Source organism: Amborella trichopoda, chromosome 7 (genome assembly GCF_054954075.1).
Source record: "Amborella trichopoda isolate Santa Cruz 75 chromosome 7, AtrichopodaSantaCruz75HAP2 v2.0, whole genome shotgun sequence".
Taxonomy (NCBI): Eukaryota; Viridiplantae; Streptophyta; class Magnoliopsida; order Amborellales; family Amborellaceae; genus Amborella; species Amborella trichopoda.
In genome coordinates, this window is record NC_142342.1 from 38,065,588 (window position 1) to 38,092,588 (window position 27,001).

Sequence of the window (27,001 nt, forward strand, 5' to 3'; positions counted from 1 at the left end):
GGGCGAGAAATCTGAGCCATCCATTACATAGATGGGCCATCAACATTATGGAATGTGCATGAACCATTATCTCCCATTCCTAAACCATTTTCCCATCAATAGAAAATAAATTAAATTAATTTTACATTCTATAAAATAACTCATCTCTACACATAATTTCTATAAAATCTATCAAGTCAATATCTACTTCCATATTAAGTCAATACATACTCAATCCATAATTTGACGACATGTCACAATTTAAAGTTACCAAAACATAAAGTCACATGGACCACAAAACAAAACTTTCTATAAATAGAAAGCAATAAGAGGTGGGGCATGCCACCCATGAGAGGCACATGTGGATTGGCCCCACCTTCTAGAAATATGGTGGACCCATATACACAATAGGCCCCATGATTATTTTTTTTATAGATTTAAAATTAACAAAATAATTTCTAATGAATATTAAAACATTGTAAAATCAATATCTTTAAATTTTATAAATCCAAAAATTATAAATAAAATATCCAAAGATTCAACAAAATTCAAATTATAATTTTAAAATAATCGTTATATAAAACAAACACAATTAAATTAATTTGATGGAAAATTGATCCATATGGTTTAAGAATTGAATCAACGATCATGGGGCACTCTACCTTCAACTATGGACAACAGACCACACTTGCTTTATTAGACCAACCCAGTGTTGCTCATGACCCATAGTCCAAGCAGGGGCTCATTAGTGGGTCTCCAAAGTCGGTCCGATGAATCAAGGGGTCGCAATCACAGTCTGTTGATTACATATTATCCCCTAGAGACAAGTCCAAGTCACTAAGACCTGATGCGACCACAGCTCTAAGGCGCATAAAGGGATCTCTCGCATATGCATACGCTTCACCCTAAAAGGTGGTTTTCTGGAGTTTCCGAACGATTTATCGACATGCATGACGTGTGATGGTACATGGATGAGGTTTTGTCCCCCATCTTTGTAGGCCACCACCACACATAAGGGTCACACAGTCCCTCGGCTCACTCATCCGGGCATGTTCTCCGACCTCATCAAGGGCTAATTCATGAACCCCCCTTAGTTTATTCTTCATGCCTAAGTAACTTGGGTCTTTTCCAACCAACTGGCCTAGATCGTCAAGCACAATCCGGTATTTACAAACATCGTTTGCATGGTATGGTCCACGAGGGACCATACTCCCAGTGAGTTCATGTTCCACAATATCATTTCATTTTACAAGCATTCATAAGGCTTTTAAAGGCCACATAAACCCAACACTAACCACGTCTAGCCCAATCTCCCAAACCGAAAGTATCATTTGAAGGGGGTGAGAATGAACCACAACATTCTTCACCTTCGAAATCAAACTGGAAATCAAAGAAAGATTGATCGATAGGAAGGGGCACCCTGAAATTGGACCAGCATTACCTTCGAAGATCTCGCCTGCCTCCAACTCCTCCATTTCCTTCAAGTCTCTCTCCTCCAGGCCATTTAGTTCTTGAGACTTTCCTTGTTGCCAAGGTTGATGACAATGTGGTGAGTCCCTTGATTCAAATAAATTTGTAGAGACTGAATAAGTGAGGAAGAAGGTGAGAGAGAGATGCAAAGAAATTTTGTAGAGATATGGGGAGAAACAAGATACAGTAGATAAGAGACAAACACATGTGGATGAGAGATGGGAGAGTTTTAACTACTAAAATTAATGTGTGCACATAATGGGAAGAGAATACTAAGTTAATGAGAGAGAAAAATATTAAGGAATGATAAACATGAGAGATTTTAGGAGAGAGGAGTACATGAGAGAGAGAGAGAATTGAGAAAAAATAGTTTTTAAAATTAATTGAAATGTCAAAAAATAGGAAGGTAACTATGAGAGAGAGAGAGAGATCTGATTTGATAACTTGCTTTACGAGAGAGAGTTAAGAAAAGATAGGGGTGAGAGATAGTTTAGGAGAGGAACACATGAGAGATGATGTAGAGTGCAAAATGTGTGTGAGATAGAAAAAAGGAAAGACAAAATTTTAAATAGTTATAAAGCCAAAAAGTAGGAAACTAAAACAATATTATAGAAATATTTTTACCTTGAATTAGATTCTTATATTTAAGGAAAAATTACAAAAAAGACCCCAAGACCACACTTTCTATGCAACTTACCCCCAATCAAGCTTTTTCTCTCACTTTTTCCCCAAAACAAACTTTCTATGCAAATACCCCTCCCAAGAAATTTTTTTTTTTAAGACAGAAATGCCCTTCCTGTATACAAAAATCATTTTGGTCAGATATTGACTTTTCGACCTAAGTAGCACATTGCCGGAGCACACTATCACATTGTCGGAGTGCATAAGTGTCGGACTGCCCTTTGTAACCGCTGGACCGCTCTTTGCAACTGTCAACTGCCCTTTGCAACTGTCGAACCGCCCTTTTCAATTGACTGACTGCACTTTACACAGTTCTTGAGCCCTACTATCGGACCGCACTTCATACAGTGTCGGAGCCCTACTGCCGGACTGCACTTTACACAATGTCGGAGCACTACTGCCGGACCGCACTTACATGGTGCCGGAGCCCCCTATTTTGGTGGGATAGAGCAGAGAGAGGTTGGGTAAGGTAAAAATAAGGGAGGGTAGTTTGGGTATTTTTTTATTTTATTTTTATTGTGGGGGTTTGCATAGAAAGTATATTTTAGGGAAAAAAAGTGAGAGAAAAAGTTGGATTGGGGGTAAATTATATAGAAAGTGTAGTTTTGGGATTTTTTTTTGTAATTTTCCCTTATTTAAGTAGATTTCTTAACTCTTATCATGCACCAGTACATAGAGGTCCTCTTTTCTATCATGCATATACATTTTTCTCTTCAAATTTTCTATGAATCTATAAGTATCTATTGTTTGTATGTGTGTATTAATGGTGTAATAGTTGTATTGTTACTAGTTTACCATGGTTTTTGTTGTGTGGAACTTGACAATGATTTTATGTGAATTTTGTTGCCCAACAAAACGGGTCGTCTATGTAGTGAGGTGGTCCACCAGAGCCAGTAGAGCAATGCAGCTACATTCATATGTCATTCCGCTGAAATTGAGGCGGATAAAGAAGTGCTGAGGAGTTACAGATGTAAATTCAATACCTTGCCAATGGTTGGTATGCTTCAATACCCTTCTTTGATTTGTCTTTTCTTGTTTGGCTTTCCCTTGCTTAAGTATTGGCTTTATCTCCAGTTCTATAGTAGGGCTTTATGAGACTCCTAACCTATCAGTTATTGTTGAAGATTTCTATCAATTTATGCTTAGTTTAATTTTTGTAAACATTTGGAGAATTTATTTCTTGTAACAGTTAGGTTTGTTATGGAACTTAGCTGATAATATATTTTTTTTATGTGATGAAGTTATTGGAAGTTAGGATTTTCTCGAGGCGCTATTAAATGAAACAACCACAATGGAAATATTATGGATATAACGTAACGTGTTAATGCATTATGTTACTTATTGATAAATCCTATAACAAAAGAAAAAATAATTTCATACTAAACAATATGCAGTAAAATAATAATTATGCTAATGGGAATAACATGGAGTAAAAATATGTTCTTTTATATATGTGTATTTCTTGGAGTTTTTTATTTCTTGGAGTTTTTTTAATATTATTACTCATGCATGGCCTTTGCATGCATCCACAAGCTCCTAAAAATCACAAAATTAGGCCCTTGAATATATATATATATATATATATATATATATATATATATATATATATATATATATATATATATATATATATATATATATATAGAAGATACAACGAAACGCCTATAGGCGAAAATAAATAGTGATTTCGTATACGTCATCACCGTCTAAAGTTCATCGTATGATCACGATTATCGGGCAGTGTTTTATTTTTTATTTTTTTTCTATAAATCGGAATGATCTGAAATTTGGAGCATGTGTACATCTTAGTGTGATGCACCTAATAAAAATATATAAAAAAATAATTCATGAAAATAAAATTGACCAAAATACCCCTTAAACCTTTTGAGAGTATTTTGGTCAATTTATTTCATGTAAAGTCTTTCCAACGCTTATAGACGAAAATGAACAGTGATTTCACCTACCCTCATCACCGTCCAAAATTCATCGCACGATCACGAATGACTAGTAGTGTTTAAATTTTCATTTTTTTTTACATAAATCGAAATGATCTAAAATTTGGAACATGTGTACATCTTAGTGGGACGCACCTAATAAAAATATGAAAAAATTATTTCACAAAATATAAATTGACAAAAATACCCCTGTAAATTTTTAGGGGTATTTTGGTCAATTATATTTTTAATTATTGTTTTTATATTTTTATTAGATTCACCTATTTTTTACAAACACACGCTCTAAATTTCAGATCCATTCCAATTTGTATAAAAAAATGAAAATTAAAAAACTACCAAACAACTGGGACCGTACGATGAACTTTGGACGGTGATGAGCATAGGCAAAATCACTGTTCATTTTCGCCTATAGATGTTGTGTAGTGTTACACGACATTTGAAGTTCATCGCATGATCAAAGTTCATTGCACAGTCACAGTTGTCTAGTAGTTTTTTTCAAGTTTCATTTTTTTTCTACAAATCGGAATGATATGAAATTTGGAAGGTGTGTTCATCTTAGTGAAGCGCACATAATAAAAATATAAAAAAAATAATTCAAGAAAAAAATAACCAAAATACCCTCAAAACATATTTACACAATTATTTGCAAGTTCTATGTGCAATGCGTGTAATCTCACTACTTAGTTTTAAGTTTCTATGTCGTGGAGTTAGTGTTGACTATGTTGCCTTTCAAGGCCTTAAAGCCAAGAGTCTTTTATTCAGTAAGAGTTAGAGAGTAAGAGACTAAATCTGGGTGCTTGACGCACTGGGGTTCAGATTCATATACCCCGCGTTTTATGAGGCATTGAGAGCATGCGCTTTGAGAGAGTTATATTTGGGGGAGGTGTGATGGTCACCTCCAAATAAGGACTATATTGATTAGAGTACCTCATAATTGATACAATAAGTTCTACGCTCGGAGAATCCAATCGAAAAAAATAGAACCCAAGTGTTTAATAAAGAATTGGTCCTATATGGAATGGTTATGGCTTATGGGACATGAGCCCGTATCCTGATACGAGACCGTTTCATGGCATGTGCACTCATAATCGTATAGGAAAGCCACTCTTCTATAGTATTATCCGACTTAAAAGAGCAAGTGCACATATGCTTTAAGAGGACACATGTATTAGCGTAGCAATATGTCCCACAAATATGCATCAGTAATCCATTGTGAAAATCGATAATGGAAACATCCAGCTCAGTGACTTTGATGTGGTTAATTATGTGTCATTGACTGTGGAGCATAGATCCGTTGAGTCGGCTTGAGACACCGATGGAACATTATTCGCGTCAGCCCAATGGAAGACCCAAACTAGTGTTTGGTCTAGAGATATCATTTACCTTTAGCCCAAATTAATCTAAAATTGATGAAAAAATAATTTATATTGATTAAAAAAATATAATAATATTGAAAAATCATTTGAAGAATTTTTGAGCTTGTTGAAAAAAAAAAGGAATTTTTTAAAATACCAAAAATAAAATTTTCAACTTTGTTTAAACAAAATATTGAACAAAGACAAGCCATGGGGATGCCACGTGGGTCCCAAGTGGCCATAGGGATGCCACATGGCACCCCCACATCCCCCTTGAACACTGGGCATCTTGTTGCCGTCATGCCCATGCATGGAGGGCATACTTGTCTTTTGTTGTATTGTGTTTTGTTTAAAACCCTATGTTAAATGGTTATTTCATGTGTTATGACTTAAGTGAGTTATTTTGTCACATGGTGTATTGTTCACACATGTGGTTAGTTTGACATGTGTAAAGTTATAGAATCTTGAGAATTAATTTAATTTGAAAATCATTATCTACATATAATTTTATGGCATGTGTGTGTATCTTATGTGGCATCACTTTATGAGTTTAAACCATATGAAGCTTTAGTGTTATTGAGATCCTGTTAGTGGTGTCATAAGATATTTTATTCATATGTGGATGTCTCATATTATATTTATGCTAATGTCTTTGCAAGCCTCACCTATTATTCAAATAACTATGGGCATAAGTGTAAACATGAATTTGGACATAATAGGAAATAAAACATGGAGCTCAGGGCCTTAAGGTAAAATTATTATAACCTAGGTTTAATGGAGTGAATGATGTTAAATCTCATCCATTGATCTTAGGTGTTGAGATGTAGATGAGTGGCTTGGATAAATGTCTCTCATATGCTATTAATTATAAGGCATCAAAGATTAAGGTGAAATCTACACTTATGATCTAATATATAAAGGAACTTATAGGATCATTTCAAACCCTAATTTTGAGTACTCACTTCAAAGAGAGAGACAAAGACAGAGAGCCACTCTTGAGTTTAACGTAGCCACTAAGGCCTCTTGAGATCCACACCCTCCATTGTTGTTTCCACCTTGAACTTTGAGTTTAAACTCCTCTATGGTCATTCATGCTTGGGAATAAGTCGATACTATTGTATCACCAAGGTATTGATTCTTCTTCTCATATTTATTTCATACATCATTTCCTTTATCTCAGCTTGTTGTAATTCTTAAATTACGGTTGTTTTTTATCTATTTGTCATGATTATTTTGTTTTTGAAGAATCTCAAAGCTATAGTGTAGTCCATGCACATGATATGTGTAAACTAACTTAATTACTCCATAATCTTGAGTAGTTCCACCTTGTTTTTCATGATTCAAATTTTCTGAAATTTTCATTGAGGATGTAATCAAAGTTCATATCACAATATTTGAGCATATGAAATAGCTTTTTGAGTTTGTTTTTTGCATATTGAAAAGTTCATGTGGTCCATCTTTGACCACATGATGTAGTTTTAACACATCTTCTTTATTTTGTGAAATCTCTATCAAACTTTGAAACGCTATTTTGATACATGTCTCTCGCATGATTTGATTCTCATTAAGTGAAATAAAGTGATCATATACTTCCCACATTGGATTGATCTCCTTCAATTATTATTATCACCCATGTCTGAGACAATGAGACAAAATTAAGTTCTCAAAATACCCGATCGTGGCCCGGGCACAAAGGTTCGAACTATGGCTTTTCCCATGTTTGTTTGCATACTAATTTGATGTGTTTACAGTTATTGATTTATTTATGATTAAATATATTGAGTATGTTATGTGAAAATTGAGATTATTTTATGATCTTGTAGTATATGCTTTAAAGTTATACAATATTATTTATGTGAATTGAAATATCACTGAATTATCATGATCAAGTATATGATGTGTATAAAATATTGTGGGATATGACGAGAACAAAGATTGAAGACAAAATCATCATGTCATTTCAATAGAATGAGGAACTTTGAGTATATATGTTATATAATATGTTGTAGAGATAAATATTGTGAGTATTTGGTTATTGTATTGAGTTTACTTGTATTTTTTAGCAAAGGATTTGTAAGTGACCTATTAAAGGTGAATTTTCAATTATTCAAGATATGTATAAGTCTAGTTTATGGGCTAGAATCAATACTTTATGGTATTTATGAAGGTTTTGTCAATTTTAACCCCCATGTTTTTCAAAACAGTGAAAACAAATATTAAGTTGTATTTCTAATCCCTAGGTCTTATACCTAAACGGTTAGGTGGTCTGGCAGCTGGTGGCATTAATTTTGAGCAATCAAAAATAAGGCGCACCGAAAAACTATTTTCATAGATGTAGTTTTGGTGTAAGAAAGCCTTGGCATAAAAATTTATTGTCATGAAATTTAAAGATCCAAAAATTATGTAAATTGAGCATTTATAAACAATTAAAATTTTTAAAAATGAATGGTCCATATAATGCATTATAAAATGCACTATTTTTATGAATTGAAATCTCTTTTTTTCATATTTATAAATCTCAAGATGGAGTCACCAATTTAAGGATTTTCTAACTTCAACAACATTAGTTGACGCGGTATACGAACCTCTTATTTTTCAATTAGCCATTGAAATATGGTCGTCCTTCAAAAAGATGGTTGTCTACGAGGGAGGATATATTTTGAAAGCATCTCTTTTCTTATTAAACACATCCCAATATTGTGTTCATAAATTTCTTTTATTTTAAACACATTCTAGTGTTATTTCGACGCCGGACCAACAAGGGACTACGAGACCACTAATCTCACTTTGATCCACAACATAATTTGGGCGTCCCGATTAAAACGTGCGACTTAAAAGTCCCCCTGTTTTTTTTGAGGGAAAAGTTTATAAAGAGCCAAGGCTCTAAACAATCAAATTAGAGCCCCTCTCAAAAATTTTACTAGAAGAGGTTGTTTTGATACCCAAATATCTTCAAATTGTTCCTTTCGACATCAAGATGCATGGACATGAGAAAAAAATTGATTTCAAGTTGTAAAAATAATGCATCTTATAACATATTTTTTACCTTTAATTTTCAAAATTTTCAAGTATTCATAGATCTGCTCAATCTACACTATTTTTTAAGCTTTAAATTTTATAATTAAAGATAAAAATATATTTCAAAGCTATTACAAAGATTCACAATATTAAAACCATGATACTTTTTGAAGGTGGGCTCTAATTTGATTATTTTGAATCTCAGCTCCACACCCTTATTAAAAATTAATTAAAAACTCTCAATTCTTCAAAATAATTATGTTCTCTGTGAGGGTATCACATAAGTGATTACTTTAAGGCAAATTGTTTCATGCGGTGGGGACTGCATTTCTACATTTGTGGTCCCCAAGATATAAAGCATGCAAATAGGTGATCCCTTTAAAAACAATTGAAACTAACTGTCCAAATGTTTTCTTAATAAATTTCTTTTTAATATACAAATTTTGTTTATTTTTTAATATTCATGATCTCCATGTTAGAGATTACATGTATGTAAAAATCAAGTCCAAAAATCCATCTCAAATATAGAAATTTTTAAGAGGTGACTCATTTCTACATGGACTCATTAAAACCGTGTCCTTATTTTAAATTGAAACAGTATTTGGTGAATTGAAAAAGTATTTGGTGTGTCAGCTGACTCGCATGTAGATGTGAAGGCCCATTTAAAATCCATCTTAAAGATGGATTTTGAATCCAAAATTTTGGGATTTGTTAATCTCAACTATTGTATTTATTAAAAATATGATTTTTTTTTTCTTTTTGAAAAATAACATACATTTCGATTATGTTTTCTACCGTCCATTTTTCAATATAGTGGAAGCACCATTTTTGGTCCATCTCTAAGATGGACATATGATTCATAAAAAGGCGCATATGTTTTGGTGAGTCGATGCCTTCTTATATTTTACAAAAAAAACTATCCAAAAGAAAATTCTCTCCTTGGAAAAACTGTTCTGAAATTTTGATTTGAAAGTCTCTGAAATTTGAATTTTAGATAACCTCACCAAAAGTGGGTTAAATTAAGAGTCGACAATGTCATCAAAAGTTTTACAAATGCATTCTCAAATAATAATAATAATAATAATAATAAACTGTATTTTCCACTCCAAAAAATAGGCATCAACATATATCAAGAATACAAAAACATATTCTCACAGGAAAAACAAATGAAAAACAAATTTGTTTTTTAACTCAAGTAAAATTTCATAATGAAGAAGTACAACAGCAGCACAAAGATAAAAAAAAAAAGAAAAAAAAGACAGGAAATGATAAAAAAAGTTATTAACAGAGAAGAAGGAAAGAAGAAGAGAGGGATATAGAGAAAGAAAGTGAGAAGAGGGCTACAAGACTGCCCTAAGAGGGTAGTAATACTAAAGCATAGTTGTCAACCTCTCCGTTGCGCTCCCTGTAAACATGATAAAACCCTCTTCCATGAAACGAGAGTAGGATTTCATCCATTATAATACTCCAAAACCACGGGGGTGTTGTCTTGGTCTCGGTCCCATGAAATTACATTAGCTAAGTCCATTCAATAATCTGCACAACTGGCTAGAATCTAGTTTGGACACACCAATCTTCTGAGCCCACAACTTTGCTTCATTAGCCCCACATTGACGCAGCCGACCTTGATATGACCATTGAGCGACTCCATTTGAGTCCTGCAACAAGCCCCCATATCCCGAGACCTGATCCTCCCCTCGAATATTTCCATCAAAGTTTAGTTTCACCCATCCTCCAGGAGGTGGTAACTAGGTAGTTGATCTCTTGGGCCTCATTTCCCGTAAATATAAGATAATTTCTGTGTCCATAAGTTTTGATTAAATTTGTGGGCTTTTATTCTTTCATTGGTCTATAAAACAATTTGGGTGGACAACTATTTCCCAATATTAGATCTTTGGGTTTTTGTTGACTCCAGTCCTACAGTGAAGTCCTCTTTTTTTTATTGTAGAAGCAATCTTATCTCTTGTTATTTGTTATTGTAAATTCTATGTTTAGAGTTATTTTATTGTTTCATTGATGCTCCCAATAAAATATTGTACGTTTTGTACTTTAATAGCGGTCGAAGCATACCATGTTGTTTTGTTTGCTGAAAATTTAGAGATAAAATTTGTCAAGCATGGCCCTAAATGCTACTAAATCATGACATGAAATTATCGTTCAATGAATATATTGTATCCCCACATGACAGCATTATATGCTCCCCCTATAAATTGTAACTTTGTTTCATATGATCTCTTTTTCTTTATATAATAACCAAAAAATTCTCTCATTTATAAACATATGAAGGAACTCATGAAACAGTATACAATTTCAGGGAAGTGTAACTTAACATAGTTGGCATATGGTGTACACCATAGGGACAACTAAATATAAACCAAATTGTAAGTTAGATTACTGCTGCTTTGAGGAAGAGAGGGATCAAGAGAGCAATCAGGTGGCTAATGGCAGCCAAACGAATAGTATTGATGTGCTTCATGTATAAGAGTTGATACCTGTTAGCTATTTATGTACCACATTGCTTGGGCCTGCAGGTAATATGAATCTCTATATTTTCTGCCGCTTCCTACATGAATACCAGATTGGATCCAGTCTTCTCGTTGTATCCAAGCATCTCGAACGAGGTCAAGGACGCCAAGAATCTGGGAAGAAGAGGCAGAGAAGCATTAGCCCTGAAAGACAAAGGGGGCCGGGAGAAGGGGCAGGCACATGATCCGCGGAGTGAAAGACAAAGAGGCAGAGAAGCACATTAGCCCAGAGAGTGAAAGACAAAGGGGGGCGGGAGGAGGGTCAAGCACATGGCCCAAGAGAGAGAGAGAGAGAGAGAGCATATCACATGCACAAATAATGAGAAAGTAAATGAATCCTTTATAAATTAATGTGATGTTGGGAACAACTGAACAATTAAGCTATTAAATGTTAGAAGGTGTACCAACCCATCAAGTTATTTGATGACGTAACTCTCCCTCATGGAAAGTAAGAGGATTGCAAATCACTTCAAAAAGAAAGTCCACACGATTTGAGAGAATTCCATGATCTCAGGTTGGCCCCAATAGGGTGTTCTTCCCCACAGGAATTATCCGAGAGGTATCAACCTTTGCACAAGTCTGTATTGTTCCAACCAAAAGTTTGCACAAGGTTCCTACATGTCGTTACCTCCTATTCTCATTCCCTAACCAAGAAGATGCCTAGTGAGTACTGAAGTCCCCTCAACCATTTTTCTCTGGAGCTACTCTAAATAGAAAACGCTAGCATCTATCCTTAGGAGCTCTGAGAAGCCACAAAACATGGATTACAGGCCGTGGAATCCCACTCCATGGATAGAACTAGAAGTGTTCAAAGAACAGGGCATGACTGTGGTGGTTTCATAATAGAAACTTCAGAACTAGATGTGATACCACGTTTGGTTCAAGTCATGTGAAAAAATTCTCTCATGTGGTTAGGTGTGGGAATGATTTTCACATTAATTAGTTGTCAACTGGTGTGAAAGATGCACTAGGACCAATTGGTGTGAAATATTTCTACACTTAACCACATGAGAGAATTCTTTCACGTGAAAATATTTTCACGAAACAAACGTACCCTAAGTTTCTATGCCTTGTCTTGCAGCATTTTAAATTTCTGGTTTGTATTAAACAGAGATAATGACCTTGTTCATCCCACAAATCCTTCACCAAGACATTGGGAGGCATGAGAGAGACTTGTAGAAAGGGATCGAGAAGTGTGGCAGACAAGTCTCTCACAGGAATTAAAATCACGAGAAATAGCCGGAAAAATTCAATTCCCCAGTAGCCACACAGAGAAGACGAGGATGCACAGAAGTAGAAGCTGGACAACTACGAATATGGAGGATACTTACTGCTCCACCTTTCCATGAAACAGAGACTGGATCACCTCTTGATTGCAGTACCTGGCAAAAAGTAATATTTATAATCAAATGAATCAATAACAGAAAATATCATCAGGCATAAGTATATCACAATATGCAGGGATTAAGATCTGCACCATGAAAACACTTAAATTGTGACATTCTCCTTTTGATTTAGCCAGGAAATTAATTGCGTTGAGAGTAGTTTGAAATTTTCTTCTAGATTTCCATTGTTCCTGATTCTTTGTGAATTTTCTAGCAATTGATATACTTTTACACATCAATTCTACAATTCGTTGTTTTAATATTTAGCAACTTCATGCAGATGAATTTCAATATTTTGGGCATTTTGTCCTCCCTGCCACACACCTCACATTCACAATAACATCTATACTAGTATGCCATGTCCATGTAAAAAATTAAGATACCAGTAGAAGGGTGGTAACACAAATAAAGTTTACTGAATGTTCATTATTGTCAACAGATGACCAGAGAATTCATGAGACACCACAGTTGCATGCCATACTAGTTTCGAGGATAATGAGTGAAATACAGTGGTAACTAAGGCTTCAATCATAATAATTATAATTTCTTTCAGTCATCATATGCAATGCCCTGATAAAATATTCCAATTGCCTCCATGAATGCTAACCACCATAGAGATGCTTGCCATCCCTTGAATCTATATAGGAAAAGCTTGATCAGACAGAGAAGGTTTCAACTTCAGGTTCAAAATATTTGTTGACATGAAGAATTCCATTGAGTGCCAAATGAAATAAACCAATGTATACCTATTTGAATCATTTAAAAAGTACATGGTATCAACACTTGGCAAAACAGGGGAGAAACATCTAACTATTTTTATCAGTGAAGATCAGACTGCGTGGAGAATTTTAAATTTTTACTACTTTGATCAAAGGTTAGTCAGATAAATATATTAGGATATTGGAACCTCCACATAGAGATCATACAAATATGAGCAAATAGAGCCCTGTGATCATTTATATATCATGCCTACTCAACTGAACCACAGATCCAATGCCCCACTAGAATCAATGTCGTCAAGCTTCATCTGCAGATAAACACACATATCACAATGAAGTAGCACCATCATCAAGTACTGCATTAACCCACACTGATATCCCTTTATCTATAACCATCACCACAAGCATGTAAATAATCTAAGTACATTAACCTTGGACAAATAGGCTGAAGACATCTCTGTCTTCCACAAAGATATTATTAAATTTCCACAAATAAAATGGAATCCACTCTCCTCCATCAAATGGCATTGAGGATATCTCCCTCCTGATAATGGATCGACAGACCCTACTCCAAAAATACAAACTCATCCGAGAAGGACTAATGCTCAATCCTCGGAAGAATCTTCAATAACTGGCTAGCATAACATCTCATAACCTCTCCGTGATATCTTAAATGACATCTCCGGATGTAAGAGGCCTAGCTTTGGAGTTTTCATCAAAGTGATGCTTTAAAGAATCCAACGGCGATAGGATACAGGCACCAGAAGCTGTACTATAAACATCCAAAAGGTGCCAAAGTTCCCTACTTTGACAATATCTATGGTTGGCCTTTGATTGCTACAAAACTTTGACAAGTAATATCCACCAACACTCCAAGTATACTTGAGAGCAATGAGAGGGGAACAGAGTGCATGAATAACCAAGGGGACATCAGAGAGAATAGTTCTTATTAATGAACAATGGAGCCCTTAGGAATTATATGCAAGCCACTTATGGCCAAGTGACATAAATTCCCTTTTCTAAGAATAAAGTAAATAAAAGGAATACAAATAGTATAATGCAGCACTGCCTCTATAACTAGATAAATCTACAAAATATACGCAATCCATCACTCATTTGAATTCCATCTTATGTAAACGTGGGCAAGGAGACACACATAATAACATCATTTCAACTACAATATAGGAAAATAAAAAATGTCAAACAAACCTACCTCAACGGTGTCGATAGCTTCATTTGCAGGAATAGCCCGCAAGACCCTGAAACCGAAAGGCATAAGCAAACTTTGTCAAGGAATTTTTTTTTTTTTTTTAAGGTTTAGTAAGTTAATTGTAACTATCGAGTTATCAATTTTTCAGATGAAATTGACTGCAAAACTTAAACATAAATGGACAGAATAGAATTGTCAGTTCTGTATCATTACTAGCACAAGAATGCCATCCTCAGAATATATAAAATGGAATGGTAGTAGAGATATCAGAACAGATGTTCAAAGGCAAGAAACCTTCATCAAGACCCATTACACCAAATAATGTCCTTGTAAATCAGATGAAGCAAATTTAAATAGTCTAAAGATAGCTACAGCTCATTAGAACCGCCGCAAAATTACGAAGTCCATGAAGTCTTTGAGATTCACATCAATTTTATATTTGTGTTTTTTTTCTCTTCGGTAATTGAGCTTTTCATGAAGGGCAAAACGAACTCCCCAATCTCCAACTCTAAAATGAGAAAACAAAGTATCACATTGTCCCTCTGTTCGGGAACTCATATAAGCCTCAACCTTCCCCCTTTGATAAGTTTCATAGGGTCTCTACCTTTCCTCCACAGCTGCAACAAGCCCACCAGTTGAAGCCACTCCACCAATCTGAAGTACAAGACAATATAAAAATCTCTAAGAAGACAGAAAACTAGATAATTGGCATTGTGCATATTCTACTCCAACAAGCACTTACCAGTTGGATGCTACAAAACAGCTTTCTCTGGAGGTCTATACGCCCTGGGATATAACCAGAAAATCGTGGTTTCAGTGAAAAATTGCAATCAACATTATTCAACATCTGTGGATAAATATACACCATAAGAGTTACATTTACCCAAAAAGAAAAAGAACAAGGAAGGGAGGGAAGGGGGGGAGGGGGCACATGAAACTCTCACCTGTTGAAAGTATACTTCTAGTGATCGCCTCTGCTAGACCGAGGTTTTCTTCTTTTTTCAAGACTATAGGACGAACTGGGTAACTATCCCACATGGCAGCATAACCATTTCCGGTATAAAATAGACCATCTGGCATGTCAGGTCTTCGATAAAACTCTCCATGAAATGGATCTTCGAGCATATCATCATAGTCGTGAAAACTGAGGAAATTATTATAAGTAGACATTTTAAAATCACAGGTCAAAATGACTCTGCTACTATAGCTTTTATGTATAGACTTCTTCGGTCAAAAAACTCACAAAGGACGGGGAGGAGGTGGACATTCATCAGCTACCAAGACTAGTGGATGGAAGAGACCCATAGGAGGTACCTGTTTCCCAAAAATTTTATACCCAACAACATCAAAGTTCATTAGTGGCATAATAGGTACCAATGACACCATAATACACCAAAATAAAATTTACAGCTTCCTTTTCTGAATAGAGCTTCAATGCCTAGAGCAATTATACATGGATATATATACAATACTTTTATATTCAGACTCTACTTTTCGAAAAAACTATGTAAACTTTGTCACATATCGTACAAGTTGATATAGACATGAAAATAAACACAAGTCCATTTTTTAAAAAAACATAAGTGTCCATATTTATATATGCCCATATGTACTTTGCACATATTTCTATGCATTGCCATGTATGCTCACAAATACAGAAATATAGTGCAGAAATAATGCAGGTGATCCAAAAACTACAAATATCAAAATAAAACTAGATTCTTAAAAGAGAAAATTACATCTGTACCCCTTTAATTAACTGTTATTACTAAATTCCCCATTTTTAAAGTATTACAATCATACCTATTTTCTCAAGCTTTGTTTTTTAAATGACCAAAATAGATAAGAGAAAGTAGACTTAGGTGCAGTGGCCATGTGCAGCGCAAACCCAATATAGCACTTGTTAGGCGGTGCAAGTTAGTTCAAGTGGAAGGCTCAGAAAAATTAAAGGATAGGTCCAAAAGGACATGATTGGAAGTAGTGAGAAAAGATATGGGACTTAGGGCTTCACTGAGGGTATGACCCTTGATAGAGCAGAATGGCAGACCAGGATTCGTGTAGCCGACTTCAAATAGATGGAAAAAAGATCTAATGATGATGACCAAAATACCCATAAATCCGGAAGTTTACCAAGTTCCTTTGAAAGATAACTTTACAACTCCGGGGTACTTTGGGGTTTCGTATCACAAAATTTTTATTGTTCTCAATCGAATTCCAGTAACAATTTTGAGGTTTGAAACCCTGAAATTTGTTGGTGCAAAATCCAATAACAACTTCTCGGTTTCAAAACTTGAATTGTTACTGTTGTCAATTTGATTCGATTCTAGTAACAATTTCCGGGTTTGAGACCCTAAAATTTGTTGGTGCAAAAACCCAATAATGACTTCAGGGGCATATATGGGGTGAATTGAAGTGCTTGACAACTTCGGATTTTGAAAATCCGAGGTTGGGGCAATTTGGGAAAAAAATCGAACATTTTTATAATGGGTTTTCAAAATGGGTATGAGGCTAATATATCCAACTTATAGGGATTTTAGTAATAATGGTTGATCAAAGGGGTACGGACGCAATTTTCTTTTCTTAAAATGATAATTTTATCCTATTCCTACTTTTAAATACCAAAGAAATGATGGATGAAAGGTAAAATTACCAGCAGTAAATAGCCACTTAAAAAAATTGACAGATCCAATAACTGCCTTGATATTTCAAGCTCATGGACCACCTCTATGACCTGGTGTTCCAAGAACTAGCCTGATACCTTCCCCAAGGTAAAATTATACGGGTTGACAAGGAGACCAACAAGTTACACAAGGAATAGGGTACTAGACATGATTGTTATTTAGCAGGAACAAGCAGAGAGTAAAATATTCTCCAAACACAACACAAATCTGAAGTCATTTCATACTCAGAAAAGTAAAATGGGCAGTAGTGATAGGAATACTTGAGAGACCTACATTGAGAGAAGTTAACCTCATCTTGTGAGCTTCAGCTCCCAATCCATTCTCATAAGAATGAACTATTGCCACAGCATCAAGCTCCCCTTCCTGTCCAAGACAGTGACATACAGGAATATTAGGAAGCTGCTATCACAACGTATACTATGATGATGATGATGGGATATGGCTCGGATGATGATGATGATGATGATATCAAAACACATAATTTGAAGATACAAGACAAACGATATTATCTGTGCCCATAGTATCTTGCATGTTAGATATGTTCTTTCGTGAAAATGTCAAGCAAATCAGATATCTGAATTTTAAAAATAATGTAATAAAAAATCATGGTAATTTCCTCAAATATAAATTAACAATAACATCTAATAAATAATCTTAAGTTCTATTTATGCTGTCATTCAAGACTGGGACATGACGGAAGAAACAAAGAGCATCTTGAGGTTGAGATTTACAGAAAATAAAAACAGACGATACGCCAAACTTACTCATACAAAAGAAGCTAAGGATCATAAATATCAGTAGGTTACTAAAAACCCAGATGGCATTGAAAATCATTATTTATATCATTTATGAGGTATCCCTATAAAAGTAATCACTAAAAATGGTAATGAATAAACTTAAGAGATTACTCGTATCTAATGACCATTAATAAACTTAAGAGATTACAAGCATCTAAGGATGACTATTATTACTTATAAAGGGCAACTCAATTGTCGTGAACTTAGCAGAAACCATTCTGTTTATAAAATGACAATGGACCAACTCAAAAACTAATTTAAAAGGTGAGTTAGTGAGTTACCATAGAAGGCTATGGATAGAATACGTACGAAGAGAAACTATAGAAACAGTGCCAGGAAAACCTGCATAACATGGAAGTGAAATACAACATTGAAATTTCAAAACAGTGCTCGGACATCAAATTTTAAGAAAATGACCATTTTAACCCTAATGGAGTTTTTAATGTCAATCAGGTATTTCTTTTAAAAGACTGGACTGACAGAAAATACTCATTTAAAAAAAAAAATGCCCATTCCATGTCCTGTTTCATATTTTGACTATACGATCACAAGCATCAATTATGAATATGTTAAAGGCACTGATTTCACATTTTATAAATATAAAAAGCTTAAATTTACACCTCATGGGAATATGCTATATGTAATAACCATCTTGAAAACAGAATCCTTTGAGCCATTCATTGGAAAAAAGAAAAAATGTATTTCATAAGCATTAAGGACTATGTCGTGGACCCAACCAAGTATTCTTTAGTTAGGGCACGTTTAGTTGGTGCGTAAATACCTCCCCATGAAAAAAATATTTACATATGTAAGCACTTTAAAGGAAAAACTTCTGCAAACTTTCTTCTCACCATGGTTGTTAACACGTTTAAAAAGCATTGTGTAATGAATTACATATGTTTGGCAACTTGTTTGGTATCTAAATATATTTTGTAAATATATGAAATCTATACATGCAAAATTTAAATATTCTAACTAAAATATATAGTTATATTTATTTAAATATTATTAAAATATTATATATTAAATTAGTAAATATAAAATATTATATAATATATTGTATTGTAAATATCTATTACAAAAATAAAACATATGAATAAAAAATACAAGATATATAATATAATATAATATAATATAATACAATATAAGTATATATTAATAGTATATTTAATATAAATATATTAACTGTATATATTATATTATATTATATATTACAATATAATATAATATATAAACTAATTTATAATATAATATTATATAGTAATATTATATATTATATTATACTAATAACACTAATATTATGTATTATATTATGATATCATATTAAACTAGTGGAAAAAGTTTATATAAGGTTGCAACCTTAAAATGTAGAATTACAGATGCATCTCAAAAATCCATCGAAAAAGGTTGCTTTAATGTTGAAAAAACCTCCAATTGATCATCTCGACATCGAGATATATGAATATGAAAAAAAAAACAAAAAAAGTGACTTTGAGTCCGAGAATTAGTGCATCTTGCAATACATTATCTAGACTGTTCATTTTCAATATTTCCATATGTTTATAGATCTACTTGATTTTAACTATTTTTGGAGTTTAAAATTTTATAATTAGATATGAAAATAGATTTTGAGATAATCCTAAGAATGTTTTTCACTAAAATTACATGTTATGATAAAATTTGGAGGTGCACCTTAATTGGATTGTTTAAGGTTGTAACCTTATAGAAACCACACCCTAAACTAATAGGTATTATATCTAAGTTATATAATATGGTATAATATAAAATAATATATTATTTACATAAATTGTTATTTATATATTATATATTAAACATTATTGAAATATGTATGATGGAGAGACGAGTGAGTTTTCAGTGACAATAGGTTTACATCAAGGGTCGGTATTGAGCCCGTACCTCTTTGTCTTAGTTATAGACAACTGAACTAAGCACTTGCAAGATGAGATACTATAGTGCATGTTGTTTGCAGATGACATAGTTTTGACTGATGAGACCCGAAACGAAGTCAACACAAAGTTATAACTTTGGAGGGATGCTCTAGAATCCAAAGGTTTTATAATTAGTCGGTCTAGGATAGTATATGGAATGCAAGTTTAGTAATAATAGGAATAGAGGTGAGGAAGTGTTTAAGATTGACAGCCAGGAAGTACAAAAAAGACAGAAATTTCGTTACCTTAGGTAGATAATCCAAGAAATCAGAGAGATTGTGGAAGATGTCGCACATAGAATTAGAGTTGGGTGCGTAAAGTGGAGATGTGCAACTGGAATTATATGTAATCGTCGTATACCAATGAAGTTGAAGCGTAAGTTCTATAAGACAGTTGTGAGACCAACTTTCCTTTATAGGGCAGAATGTTGGGCGGACAAAAAACAATAGACCTATAAAATGACTGCAGCAGAGATGAGGATGTTGAGATCGATAAGTAGCAAGACAAGAAAGGATAGAATCCGAAATGAATCCATTCGGAAGAGTTTAGGTGTAGCACTAATAGGCGATAAGATGAAAGAGAGTAGACTTAAGTGGGTTGACCATCTATGGCGTCGACCTAGTACAGCACCTGTTAGGAGGTGCGAGTTAGTTCAAGTGCAAGGATTGAAAAGGGTAAGGAATAGGCCTAAAAAGACGTGGTTGAAAGTAGTCCGAAAAGATATGAGACCTTATGGTCTCACCGAGGGTATGGCCTTAAATAGAGCTGAATGCGGACTAGGATTCGTGTACCCGACCCCAATTAATTGGGAAAAGGCTATGATGATGATGATGATATTAAATATTATTGACATATAATTTATATATTTAATATATAAATAAAATAGTATGCAATATATATTATATTGTAAATAGTGAATAGTGGGTCCGCACTTGAAAATAAAAGCACAGGGAATGTTTCCCCACCTCAAGAGATGAGATTTTGTTTTACCATGAACTAGACCATTCCATGGTAAAATGTTTTACCATGGCATTTATTTGTATATGCATTACACACCAAACAAATGTATGAAACGCAAATAACACGTGCAAATATTTTTCAAAAAACATATACGCACAAACCATACGTACCGTAAAGAAATATCCAGTCATTTGTAATCCGGCTAGTCCTATAGAAGAAAGGAAGCAAAACAAAAATAAATAAATAAATAGTTGGACAATACTCACATGGATTTGACAGTAAGACTCTTTCAACTTATTGAGCATTAGCAAGTCAACCGGTCTGGCCACAAGGTCAGTATGAACAGGCGGCCAAGTCTGGTGATGTTCCTGCACCCATAAGAGGCATCTAGATATATCCTGTGAGAAAGGCATGTGCAAAAGTATTAGTAAATAAGAAATTTCATTCAAAAATTCAGAGTGAAAGTAATCTACCAAAGAGAACACTGAGTACGTCGACAGAAGTATTGAGGACGTCAATGAGTAATTCAGGGCTATTCTCGTAAATTAAAGTATTTAACAAGTCAAATGATGCAAAGATGCACCCAGAGCAAAGACGTACCCAGAGTTTTAAAAGTTAAACCTTGGCTGAGACTTAGCCTGAGTCAAAACCAAATCCACTAGATAAAATACATAAATATATGCACACACAGACACGCACACACACATCACACACACACACACAAACACACAAACATATACACAAAATACATATGTACATATATACATACATACAAACATATATATAATGCTAAATTAGCGAAGCTAGCTGGATTGAATACAGGAAAGGACCATACAAATAGATGTATAAGATAGATGATTAAAGATAAAAAATTGGCTGCCGGTAACATGCATTGATGTCAACCAAAGTCTCAACAAATAAGGCAGTTCGACTCAACTAACCAGAGTTTTACACATTTACTCATACATTCTACTGCTCACTCCGGTTATCCATCTACAAATAACAAAAAGAACTAGGGAAAAAGATCCATTTAGTAAGTCAAGCGATACAAGGAACCATACTTCTCCACCAAAGGGTAGAGTTACACCCGTGTTAGGCAAAGCCACTCCATCCTAAGCAACAGCAGAGCAAATGATTAGTGTAGGAGACAAAAAATCTTAAAAACCCCATAATTGAGTAATTATTAGAGTCAAAATGAAAATGACTACTTTGAGTTTACGGGAACATGTACTGCAATAAGATGGACTATTGAAAACCACAGTCCATAGGGGTCATCACCGTCCAATGAAATGGACTATGATGAACAGTGAACAGGACCCATCAGAACAGAAGCAGAGACCCCAGTGATGATCTTACTCTCTGTCTGTCATCATCCAGTTTACTGGAACAATGAAAAACTCAACATATCATGGTTTCCAATTTCCATTGGTTTATAGTACTATTACTTAATTGGAGTATAGCATAGTTTCCTTTAGATATTAAAAAAAAATGTCAAATTCAAAGGACATTATGTATTTTTATACCAGTTTCAACACTCTCATAGAAGAGAGAAAAATCCATCATTACCTCAATGCAAATAACAGATGTCACTTGAGCTCCCATGTTCACAACACATGCAGTCGACAGGCCATTCCCAAAGGCAGCAGCAAGACCTTCCTGTTGAAAATGGTACCCGAAAATATTACTCCGGAATAGCACTAACTGAGACACTACTACTAAATTCAAGTAAAGAGAAGATAATTAAAAAAAGCATTGCTCCTACGAACAAGACATGCATTCTAAGATGCATTAAATATGACATGTTCAACAAACAAAGCTAATGATACCCAACTATCCTAAATGAAAGTTTTCTAGACCTATACATTAAAATGACAAACCAATATTTCGGTAAAATCGCTGAAAATAACCAAAACGTATTCCATATGAAATTTCTACAGTATAGAAATACATAACATCAAGGAAATGCTTATTTCTCAGTAAAAAATATTATCATAAGTGCATGACGCTTATAAAGAAATACCCTGGCCTATATAGAAATACATAACATCAGGAAATACTTATTTCTCAGTAAAAAATTTTATCACAAGTGCATGATGCTTATAAAGAAATACCCTGGCCTATATATTTGTAATGAAATGCATCCAGAAGAAGGAGAGTTATAATACAAGACACCATAAATCAAGAGGCCATAAATCAATAAAAACACCTGATGTACCACTGCTGATCCAAAACGTAAATCTTGCAACACAATGGATAAGGTTTCCTTTATTTCTGTTGATAAACAGAACAGAGTTATTACAAACAATATGGAACGAAAATGAAAAGGTACAATAAAAGAAAAGTTGATTCCAGATATAATAAGAAAGATAAATAAGTCTTACCAAGAAAAGTCAAAGGAAACAGCTGTCACAGTTTGTATGCATATTCGAGGGACTTTAAGCACCAAATAGTAATGGCCTCAAGGCTAAGTGGTCAGCGTGGTGGGGCATCATAATGTGACATCTTGAGCAGTGTCTTAAAAAGCGGACCGCCCAGTGCCTAGGCAGCCACCTAGGCAGTTCAGAAGGCCTGGGCGCATTCCCTAGGCCTAGGCGGCCAAATTAGGCGTATATCCCTGGGCGCCCGCCTAGGAGCTCGAGAACTCGCCTAGACACCCGCCCAGGGCCTGCGCCCCGCCCCAGGGACGGAAATGCAGCTCTTTGAGGGTATTTTTGGGTCATTTTTTTAATACTAAAGGGGCAAAATTGTGGGTTTAGGTTCATTTGAAACCTAAAACCCATTAGAGGCTATTTTTGATAGAGAAAACCCAAACAAAAAGAAAAAAATCTACTAGGCAGCCCAGGTTCTGGGCGGCCTGGACCCCCCCAACCGCCTAGGTGCCGTCTAGCGCTTTTTGAAACCGTGATCTTGAGTTCCATTCCTATCACGGGTAGGGAACCTGTTCCCCACCAAACTACCCACGGAAAAAAAAAAGACTTTAAGCACCAAATCAGCATAACCTTGTTTAAAGTGGTGACTAACCTGATCTTCATGTATTCTTGCATAGAAAATTGCAGATGGTGGAAAAAAACAGTTTCCTTGTTTTTAGGCTTGATGAGTAATAATATATTAAAGTAATAATTTATGTGCCCAAACCGAGTATCCCCAAGTAAAAAATTACCATTGGTATGGCTAGAAATCCTTTTAACTTGCAATAATGAGCTTAAAGCAACAATCTCTGTAAACCAACATCCATCTTCATTAATTGGTAAAATGTAGATTCAAAACTCATCTCTGTTAGGGAAAACAGAAAACTTACTCGCAGCTTTCAAACCTTGAGACAGAACTTCTCAAGAAGGACCAATCTGGTTAAACAAGTATAGCACAACACTCAGCTTCATGCTTGACCATACTAGGCCCAAGATTTATTGGGGTACTCAAATTATAACAGTGTTGCCTACAATTAAGGTCAGAAAACATTTGTTTCTCCTCATCTAGTGCATGCACCATCATACTCAACTCATCTTGCCTCCAAAAGACATTGTTCAATTCCCATTACTAGCGCTACAAAATGTACACATTTTTAAACCAAGCATTGTCGACTACCATCATACCAGACATAATCCAGGTGATCATGAAAGTTTACCTCACCTCAAAACATTTTCCCAGTGAACATTTCAAAACAAATAAAACATTTTCCCAATGAACCCAACAACGGGGAAGTTTGAAAATAAGATGCACCGTTCACTGCAGAACTCTACACAAGTTTCTGTCACACTTTCGACACTCAGCAGCATATACAGCACAACTGCGTTGTGTGTGTGCGTGTGAGAGGAGGGAGAGAGAGAGAGAGAGTCAACTCCAATAAACTAGCATCATATGCTTACAATACCATGCAATAATTTCAAGTAAGCAAATATGTACCTACTGATAATTATTTGGAGACAAATACCTAAAAGGGAAAATGAAGATGCCGCATCAAGATGTGAAGTTCTGGGATTATGAAGAACTGATAACTCCTCAGAATTCTTTAAATTATAAAACTTTCTAACTCACCTTCGTGTCACCCAAGAATGCTCGTACCCCACACACCCCACACACACAAGTGCATATAGCACTTCCCCACCCCCCCCAACCTAAATTGGAACCAAATGTGAAAATGTGACCAATAGAAACAAATAGCTTTGGTATTGCTAGGAAGTCATAGAGACATGAATGTAACCACTGAATCTTTTGTTATATCACTATTTATTCAGAGAACAGGCTTTAATGCCATGCCACAGTCAGGGTAGGAACCAGGACATGAAGCTTAGGTAAATAAACGAGACTAATCAGTGAGTCAAGAGACATTTGCACAACCAAAGATATAGGATGAATGAAGACCAAGATAACCTCTATGGTACAAAAGAATGTCAAATGACTAAAACTCCATTCCATTCCACAGTAAACACATTATATACATCTTTCCTTTTTGGGGATGGGATTCCAATCTTGAATATTAATACTATAGCCCTAACATCCTACCAATTAAGTCAAGTGACCAAACACCAAACAAACAACATATACACAACAGGCACACCAAACAAAAGACTCATACACAATAGGCAAATTTAACAGAGTATATAGAGGCAACTTCTGAAAGCGTCATATGTATTTGCTTGTGAACAGTCCTAATATTCTACACTGTAATGACCTTATAACTTGAATTAGAACTAGTTTGAGGCAAAAATAATGTTTTCTCGATTCTCCTGATTAAAAGCCATAACATCTGTGTATCATTAAGATATTGAAATAAAGATTCAGAAGCTCTGAACTTACCACGATTATCGAAAGCATCAGGGACAACAAGAATAACAGAAAACTTATATCTTTCAGCAGGAAAGATGTGCAGCTTCTCTTTCAGAACCCAGTCCCAAATAGTAGAAAGGTCTTCGCAAACCTGACATAAGACAACTTATTATATTTTCCTCATTAAAAGAAGGTAAGCAATGAGAGGTATAAGGAATATATGAAAAGCTTAGATCTAACTGAAAAGGTTAATCTACGTAAATTAAGCTACCTTATATACTAGGAGTTCATCAACATTATATCGATTCCTCAACCAAATCATAGGGGTGTCAACAGGTCAGGTCATTGGGTCCAATGACCTAGGTCCAAGTAATTTGCATCCGAACCCCACCCAGACACAAGTCTAGAATTAAAAGTAAAAAATAAAAAATTACTTTTAATATTGTCTAATATTCTTTGATATATTTTATACAAGGTCGGGTCGACCCAGACCCAAACCCAACCCGACCCGATAGGGGTCCAACACGGACCCAGATACCAGACCCTCAAGATCTAAATCTTGGATCTTCACCTGGACCAAATTCGGGTAGACCCATCGGGTCCGTGGTCGACTCAACCCAATTGCCACCCCTACCAAATCATTTTCATTCGTTGTTGTCACAATATATAGTACAAGATAATTAAGTTTCTAAATATTTTCTTAACTGCTCTTCAATGTTCCAATTTCAGGTTACTTTGAAATCTCCCAACTAATCTTTGAGCGTAAGCTAAGTCTAGTCTAGTGCCCATAGTAATATATGTGAGGTATCCAACAGCTTCTATATAGTACACTTTCCATTATTTTTTGCTCTTCATCATTTCTTGGACACATACTCATGCTTAGCTTAGTTCCCTTTTTTGCGGGTGTATTAATTGGCATGCACGTACCCATGCCAAATCTTTCAAGTACCGTCTTAAAGTATGCGGCTTGGGATAATTGAAGTTTTTGGGCTGCTCTAATGCTATAAAGAGGGGTCAAACTTTGGAGTCTTGAACATACTATAGAGATGAACTCCTTCCCAGCCAACCATTCCACCTTCTTATTAGCATCTATATATGTGCAAGTATGAGACCACTGATAAGCAACCTATGATTCAAAAACACTAAATCTGTAGAATTTTCACGTAATACGAAATGTTATGTCTTTTGAATCCTAAAATAAACCAAGCTATAAATGGAACATTAATGATGGAGGGAAAAATTATACTTATTTTTAATTTCTATTCAATTTTAAAGGATATATTTCGATTTTAGTTTTTGGATTTATGTTTAGGATTTTAATTTTTTTGGGGGGGATTCTAGGGCTTTCTTATATTTTCTTATTTACTATTCTTGAGAACTATTCATAGTACTGTTCACATGTTACTGTTTGCGCCTTAATGTTCACAGGGGTATTTTTAAAATTTTAGTATTGCTTTAGGGGTATTTTAGAGTCTTAAGTGTTTACTTGGATCTTATGTTAAATTAGGGTTTCATAGGCTTACAAAATGTTGGATGTCATATTTTGAGAG

The 27,001-nt window shown here is 34.7% G+C and overlaps 1 protein-coding gene across 18 annotated transcripts in view; it reads right to left on the minus strand.

Moving 5' to 3' along the window:
* Window positions 1-9,619: 9,619 nt before the first annotated feature.
* ARP9 (actin-related protein 9) overlaps window positions 9,620-27,001 on the minus strand; it is a 28,668-nt gene continuing 11,286 nt past the window's right edge. For 3 of the 18 annotated variants that reach the window (XM_011626357.3, XM_088872694.1, XM_088872700.1), the window contains 13 exons: window positions 25,482-25,602; window positions 22,891-22,955; window positions 22,251-22,340; window positions 21,746-21,796; window positions 20,951-21,082; window positions 17,252-17,341; window positions 15,541-15,611; window positions 15,242-15,441; window positions 15,040-15,083; window positions 14,902-14,951; window positions 14,301-14,346; window positions 12,315-12,365; window positions 10,694-11,097 (listed from right to left, as the gene is read on the minus strand). In XM_011626357.3, coding sequence (XP_011624659.1) covers window positions 10,954-11,097; window positions 12,315-12,365; window positions 14,301-14,346; window positions 14,902-14,951; window positions 15,040-15,083; window positions 15,242-15,441; window positions 15,541-15,611; window positions 17,252-17,341; window positions 20,951-21,082; window positions 21,746-21,796; window positions 22,251-22,340; window positions 22,891-22,955; window positions 25,482-25,602 — 1,155 coding nt within the window. In that variant the 3' untranslated portion in view covers window positions 10,694-10,953. Of the gene's footprint in view, window positions 10,257-10,693; window positions 11,098-11,391; window positions 11,628-12,104; window positions 12,366-14,300; window positions 14,347-14,901; window positions 14,952-15,039; window positions 15,145-15,241; window positions 15,442-15,540; window positions 15,612-17,248; window positions 17,342-18,056; window positions 18,118-20,950; window positions 21,083-21,594; window positions 21,797-22,250; window positions 22,341-22,890; window positions 22,956-23,982; window positions 24,029-25,481; window positions 25,603-27,001 lie in introns of those variants that run through there. The other 15 variants (XM_020670446.2, XM_088872701.1, XM_088872697.1 and 12 more) reach the window with 13 other exon arrangements.